Source organism: Quercus robur, chromosome 2, assembly GCF_932294415.1.
Source record: "Quercus robur chromosome 2, dhQueRobu3.1, whole genome shotgun sequence".
Classification (NCBI taxonomy): Eukaryota; Viridiplantae; Streptophyta; class Magnoliopsida; order Fagales; family Fagaceae; genus Quercus; species Quercus robur.
In genome coordinates, this window is record NC_065535.1 from 50,227,986 (window position 1) to 50,235,462 (window position 7,477).

At 32.2% G+C, this 7,477-nt stretch overlaps 1 protein-coding gene across 2 annotated transcripts; it reads left to right on the forward strand.

Moving 5' to 3' along the window:
• The first annotated feature begins 1,762 nt into the window (after window positions 1-1,762).
• LOC126713888 (transcription factor BEE 1-like) lies at window positions 1,763-4,017 on the forward strand. 2 transcript variants are annotated; one of them, XM_050413826.1, is made up of 6 exons: window positions 1,763-2,196; window positions 2,303-2,419; window positions 2,566-2,631; window positions 2,731-2,799; window positions 2,913-2,990; window positions 3,496-4,017. In XM_050413826.1, exons 1-6 carry the CDS (start codon window positions 1,807-1,809, stop codon window positions 3,589-3,591), a joined length of 816 nt encoding a protein of 271 aa, XP_050269783.1. In that variant the 5' UTR covers window positions 1,763-1,806; the 3' UTR covers window positions 3,592-4,017. The 2 variants fall into 2 exon arrangements, with proteins under 2 accessions (XP_050269783.1, XP_050269784.1); XM_050413827.1 differs by having other exon boundaries at window positions 2,303-2,368.
• Window positions 4,018-7,477: the final 3,460 nt, after the last annotated feature.

The window sequence follows — 7,477 nt, forward strand, 5'->3', positions numbered from 1 at the left end:
TGTTTTTCATTTTTTTTGAGGCCTTTTAACTAATAATAATGTTGATTCTCAATAATAATAATGTCGAAACAAACCTAGTTTATTGTCAGACGAGATTTATCCATTAAAAAATCAAGTTAGAGCTTTACTAATGAAATATCACTTCCTGCATTCTTGAAATTAATCACAAATTTATCATTCATTCATTGTCTGGGAACACATTCTATGTCAATCCAAATTATTACCTGAGTCCACAAAGTTACATTTTCTTTTAGCCCAATTAAGTACACTAAACAACTTCTCTTAAAAAAAAAAAGTACATTAAACAACCAGCGTCCATTGAGACTTACTTTTGCCCACTGGGCCACTATATACAAAGTCCTAATTACAGGGAGGGGAGTCTCTGACCCTTTTTTTTTTTTTTTTTTTTTATTAACCTTTTACTCTTATTTAACAGAATCTCTGGTTTGGCTAAGCATGTGTGGAGATTGACTTAAAATTCTGAAAATTATGAGAATTAGCATTGACATCAAATAAGTTAGCTTTTCCTTCTTGGATACAAATAGAAAAAAGAAAAGAAAAAGAAAGCTTTGCTCCATTGTGTAAGTTCATCACCCTTCCTTGTTTTGATGAAATTTCATCTTGCTTCCTAAACATGGTTGTCTAACGTTTTTGTACGTATAGAAAGCATTAAAATGAGAAAGAATCACTCAGAACATACTAAAATCATAAATGCTAAATCGTTAAATGAAAATTTCAAACCAAATTTATCCTACTTGAGTACTAATCATTATGCCAGTTTTTTCAACATTCATAGAGTTCTCTAGATCAGGCTCTGACGTTGATTGACATGGAGGCTTATAAATGTTTGTTTCCAATACCCCCATCAAGAAGATGTTGTGATCTGTGAAGAATGGATATTAGACTGTTAAATTCTCTGTTTACTTCTTTTGAGTGCTATTAGTCAATGAAGAGGGCCATAGACCAAACAGTACCATGACTCCTTTTTTAGGAATGCCTAGTATGAGGTCCAGAACTATCAGCAAAGATGGCTTTATACAGCTTGTCACCACTCACCTGTATGAAAATGCCTAATTTTGACAATTATGTGCAGGGAAAAAAACAAAACAAAAAAACTCAGCTCCAATAATCCTACACAAAAGTGAAAAATTCTTTTCCTTCAAATTTATAAATGGCACTTCTTTCGCAAGAAACCAACAAGCCTAAAGGTCATGTGTTTGAGTTCTGACTAGAGGTAGCCTAGTCTAGTTAGATAGGGATTATCTTGACTGAAAATATTATTCCAAAGTAACCTGGCCAGACCGGGGGAAAGAAATTCCTGACAAATGAAATTGAGGACAAAAAGAGCAACTCCATGTATTGTTTCTTATCTTCCTCATTACTTTCCATACTTTATCAAATTCTTTTGGCAAAGAGGTGTGGAAAAATTAAAAAGAAAGAAAAATAAAGCACTTTATAGTATATTCCAATATATCATCTCAACTCCAAAAACATATTGGATCACGTAGCTGGATACATGTATATCCTCAGCAGGGTCCCTACCAGTGGACATCAGCTTCAGAAAATGAAACCGCCACTTGGGATTCCCATGTGCTTTTTTTTATATTTTATTTTTATATATTACTTAAGTGTAAAGGAAAACATAATTACACTGATACCCACATGGTAATAAACCAGACCCAAATTAGACATTTTAACACAATACTGATTGCTAATATATAGCTATAAATTGCACTCTTGAATTCTATAATCTAAACATCATTTAGGTCTCAAATAATTCTATTATATTGTCTGACTATATGAGTCATGTCCGATTTTCAAGAACAGTTGCAATATTTTAAGCCCTCTATTCCTTCCTCAGAAATAACTAGAGATATCAACATGATGAACCAGTCAGTGCAGCCAAATGCAAGCATTATGGGGAATTTCAGTATTACAGACTTAACTGTGGATGATTTCTTGAGTTTCCAACAACTTGAATGTCAGTCAGGCATGGCTCAAAATCTTCCTGGTACTTCACATTCCAACAGCCTCAATGAACTGCCACTTGTCTATGCTATTACTTCAACAAGAGATGTTTTTCATGAAAGCAAGAAGAGAAAAGTAATGGAACTATCAACAAGCAGCTCAGAAAGCATTTCTTTAGCTGCTTCTGGAGATGACTTGAAAGATAACAATAGTTCTACAAAAAAGAATGTTTGTGTCATTTTTTTGTTTTGATTGTCTTTCCTTTCTAATACAACTTTAAACCTTTTCTTTCTACAAAAAAGCTGAGTTTATAATTTATTTTTGATGTTTGCAGAGCTTAAGAAAAGGAAAGAAAAGGAGCAGTGAGAAGGAACGTGACAAACAAGGGGAAGTTGTTCATGTAAGAGCCAAAAGAGGTCAAGCTACTGATACTCACAGTTTAGCAGAAAGGGTATATTTGCATGTTATTGAATATATATATTTACTAATTAAATAAATAGATATTGATTATAATCTATTGTTCTTCATATCAATATAAATAAATTTATATATGGATGTCGTTGAGAAGTTGAAATACATTACCCTTCTTTGGATCAGGTGAGAAGACAGAAAATCAGTTACAAGTTGAGATGTTTACAAGAACTTGTTCCTGGATGTCATAAGGTACATACAATTAATTATTTTTGTTATTTTGTGTGTGTGTGCAAGTATATGTGCGTATCTTTGTGTGTTCTTTATATAACATGACCTGGAAATTCATAGGCAATGGGCATGGCAGTGATGTTGGACGAAATTATCAATTATGTCCATTCATTGAAGAATCAAGTTGAGGTAATTAAGTTGAAAATAAAGAGAAGGTGTAACCATGATGATGCTGTTGTCTTAATGTTTAACTCACTAGCTATTAATTTTTTTTTTCTTTCTCTTTTCTTCCTGAAATTCAGTTTCTTTCCATGGAGCTTGCGACTGCATGTTCTTCCTATAACTTGATCTTGGAAACTGGAGCTACTGAAAAAGCACAGGTACTATATCAACGGAATGACATATATGTTACAACATTTTATTTGACCAGTTTATGTGGAACTTACAGTCAAAACATTGCTGTTCGGGTGCTTATTTTGTTTCAAGAATAACGTAAAAGTCTTACAATCTGGGAAATGCACTACTCAATGTAACAGTCAATAGTGATTTCAACTTGCCTATTTCAATAATTTAGAGTCTATTTGCCATTTCTCTCTTTTAACTTACTTACTTCTTCCTCAAAAAAAAAAAACTTATTTACTTAGATAAATTTTTTTTAAAAGTCTTTTTTTTTTTTAATGTACAAATATATTTTAACAAACATTTATCATATAAGAAATCAGTAAAAAGTTGAATCCAAACGCACACTTAAATATAATTTTCACGCTGTTTTATGTACATATGCATATGGTTGTAGACAGATATGAAGGCATGCAAATTAAATCTATGTGTTCATGTCTAAGTGTTTGGCTTTAAGATGGTAGTGTTTAATGTTTGATGGTGCAGGGGACTAATTCTTTAAATCAGTCACATGGGATGGAGAACTTGGTGAGGGACCGATATGGAGAGCAAAATTGCTTGAACTCAACATGGCCACTTTGAATGCATTTTTGGCCCTTACTCCAGCAGTTGCTACAAACACACATGAATATGTTCCCCATCTCTCACACCCACAAATCAAGTCTGTTCCCATGTACTAGGCAAACATGCTATTGATTTTTGCATCTTTTTTTCATAGGACTAAGAACAAAACTACAAAAAAAAAATCTGTAATATCTCTCTCTCTCTTGTCAATTTGTAAGGGCTGAATATCCATATAGTTTTGACTGTCTAAAAGTATACACTATATATTGTGGTTCCTAGCATATCCTATGTATCACTCACTGTTGCCATGTTGGCAAGAGCAGTTAGAGCACAAACTGGTTTCGGTGGGTGGGACCTGGACCTGAAATATTGCTTGTAAGTCTTGTGTTTGTTGACAAGTTAACATGGCGATATTATAATATTATTTGGACAACTTTGCGACCAGTACTGATCGAGCCTATAGTACTCAATTCAATCTGTTATTTCTTGGTGTGGAAGGGAGAGAGAAAAAATTCCCAAGTGTTCAAAATATCTACTAATCATTGTATGGACTTGCCTGATTACATAATCTTGGATATTTGCTAATCATTAAGGACACATAAATTATTAATTTACAATTTAAGCATGTGCAGGTTAAGTTATTCATGCTTCCACTCGTTGGATGTCTCTCCTCATCCCTTGGATAAGCTGTTGCTCTAAACTCTTAAATATATATCTTGTGAAAACTTTAACATAAAAATTTAAAAAAACAAAAACAAAAACAAAAGCTATTGTTATAATTCAACCCTAACTATTTACATTATATCCACGACTTAACAAGTTATAAGGCAACATCATTCTCATTCAATTGGACTGATCGTTATAGTGAATTCATATTTATATTGAGTTCTATACCATTTGAAAATAGAAAGTTAATTGTCCATTAATCACATGCATTTTGAATATAAAATTTAAACCAATATGACTGATTGATCCACTACTCCACTCTATGATTTACTCATAACAATCAATACCTTAATTTACTCTTCATGTTATAGATAGTGAATTATACTTTCCAACACATCTTCTCAAATTTTTAAACAAAAATCATTGTTTAAAATGAGTCCAAATCTTGAAATTGTTTTCAAAATTAGCTTTCACTGCTCGTGTGCAAGGAAAACAACTAACAAAGGCAAAGCTTGATTTATGAACTAAGGTACTTTTTTTTTTTTTTTTTGAGAAATAAATATAACATGCTGCTAACCCCGCAGTTCGAACCCTTTCACTCCTAGACCCCCAAGCACTTTGTACATGAGGAGGTGTCAATTCAGCTACAAAGCCTTTGACAATGAACTAAGGTACTTGATGGGAATAAACAACACAAACTTTTCTTGAATAGGAAGATAGTCAGAAGTCAACTCATAAGAAATTGTAGTAAGGATCAAAATTCATCGATTTTGGTCATGATCTACACTACTTTTTGGGAAAATTCCTCTATGTAGACTTCCATTAAGTTAAATTTGCTATTTATGGTAAATTTTATTTTTTATAATTTTTTAAGGGTAAAATGCCTTAACACCTCCTAAACTTTAAGGTTGTTGCACTTAAACCCCTTGAACTTTTATTTTTGCCAATTTAATACATAAACTTTAGTACCATACAAATAGACCCCCCCCCCCCCCTTAAATTTTATTTTAGCTAATTCAATACAAAAACTTTGATACTATACCAATAGTCCCCCTAAACTTTTATGTTGTTGCAGTAAGACCCCTTCATTTTAGTTTTCTCTTTCCCCATAATAATTTGGTACAAAAATAGGATAAATTGGGGGGGGGGGGGGGGGGGGGGTAAATTAAAGGATCTTATGATTACATTATCAAAGTTTATGGACTGCATTGGTGAAAGATAAAGTTAAGGGGGTCTATTTGTTGCGCATAGTACAAAAGTTTATGTTCTAAATTCGCTAAAATAAAAGTTTAGGAGTGTAAATACAACTAAACTAAAGTTTAGGAGTTGTCAAGACATCTTTCCCCATTAAAAAAGCAATATTTTTATTAAATATAAGAAGAGGAAAATGAGTGAAGAGATTCAAGTAAACTCAAATTTGAGAAAGTAGAACACAAATATTAATGTAGTCATATCTTAATAGCCTACATCCACGACACACGAAATTTAAAAGGTTAGAATCTTTTCTTTCACTTGCATTAATAACACACTATGATAAGCTCGTATTTGTAATGAGATTTATACAATGTGAAGATAGAAAGTCAAATAGTTGATAGTTCCACGGTTTGCTCCTTAACCATTCTTTGCATATAAGCTATTGTGATCAAGGTTTTTAGACCCGGATCGTTCATTGAACCGTAAAAATGAGAGGTTCAAGGTTTTTGAGGTCGAACTAAGGTCGAACTAGGGTCGAATCAAGGTCGAACCAGGGTCGAATCGCGATGACGTCATAATTAATTTAATAATTAATTAAAGCCTAAATATAGATATTAAATTTATAAAACTAGCAAAATTGACTAATATATCTATATATGTGAGGGAAATTTAATGATTTTCAAGCATATATTTAATAATTAAATAAGAAAGTTAATAAAATAAAATAATAACCATGAAAACATTAAAATTTATGATTAATTTTTGAAGTAAAGTTCAATATCTTTGAAAGATTTTAATTATAATTTTTTTTATTCCTTGTAAGAGATGGATAATTTAATTAAGTAGAATAAAATTGTGTTAAGTTGTTTTTATTACAAAAAAAAAAAAAAAAAAATTGCAAAGAGGTTGGATTGCACGGTTCTTGCCACCGGTTCGTGCGGTCCAACCCCGGTTTTAGGGGTTCACGGAATTGCCACATATGCCTGGTTCTTTATGCTTAAAAAACTGATTTTCATCCCGGTTCCCGATTTTCACGGTCCGACCTCCCAGTCCGGTCCGGTTCTGAGAACTATGATTGTGATCCTTTTGACTTTTGGAGTTTTTATAATTTATACAACTCCATTTACATTCAAAATTAAATGAAAGGTTACAATTTTGACAGTTTATCAATACTCAAACAAACATAAATTAGTATAGGTATTCATTGAAAATATAGACAATATCAAGAGTCTTGTAACTTAACTGATACCTCTTGATGTTTCTAACAGAAACATCCTGATTTTGATTTCAAATCCCCTATTCGCAACTATTAAAGCATAAGAAAAGAAAAGAAAAATTGTGATGAGATGGTTAAGGGGCTGTTTGGATTCATTTTTTTGATCACTCAATTTCCATCACTCATCACTCATCACTCAATTTTTCACACCCGTTTGGTATCATCACCCAATTTCCATCACTCAATATTTTTCACACTATTTGTGAGCCCATACCTGTCAGCCGGTGCAGCTTTTTCTTTTCTTTTTTCTTTTTTCTTTTTTCTTTTTTTGTTTTGTTTTTGTTTTCAGTACCCAAACTCACCGAAGCTAAAAAAAAAAAAAAAAAAAAAAAAAAAAAAAAAAAAAAAAAAAAAAAAAACCGAATTGCCAACCCAGGAAAAGAAAAAAAAAAAGTCAAAAGGCAGTCAAAAGTTGCGGCTGTGGGTCCCCTATGTGTGTTTAATTACAATATTGCCATTGAGTTATGAGTTATGGAAACTGAAAACAACCAAAATGTGTTTTAAGTTTCCATAACTCATAACTCAAAAATTAGAGAATTAAGTGATGAAAACAAAGTTATGGAAACAGAGTTATCGTTTGCCAAACAACCTTTTTGCTATGAGTCCCACCATTTTTGAGTTATGAGTTATGGAAACTGAAAATTGAGTTATGAAAATTGTCAATCCAAACAGCCCCTAAACATTTTTTTTGAAATGGAAATGTGGATTTCATTCAACAAGCGAAATTGAAATACAACTGAGCGAAAGTACAAGAAGCTAGCAAGGCAG

What these genes read in the sequence shown, in the direction of transcription:
- LOC126713888 (XM_050413826.1), top strand. Translation starts at nt 1,807, where the DNA reads ATGTCCGATTTTCAAGAACAGTTGCAATATTTTAAGCCCTCTATTCCT. An exon ending in TTGTTCCTGGATGTCATAAG is followed by an intron (nt 2,632 to 2,730) that starts GTACATACAATT and finishes GGAAATTCATAG; the next exon opens with GCAATGGGCATGGCAGTGAT. An exon ending in CATTGAAGAATCAAGTTGAG is followed by an intron (nt 2,800 to 2,912) that starts GTAATTAAGTTG and finishes CCTGAAATTCAG; the next exon opens with TTTCTTTCCATGGAGCTTGC.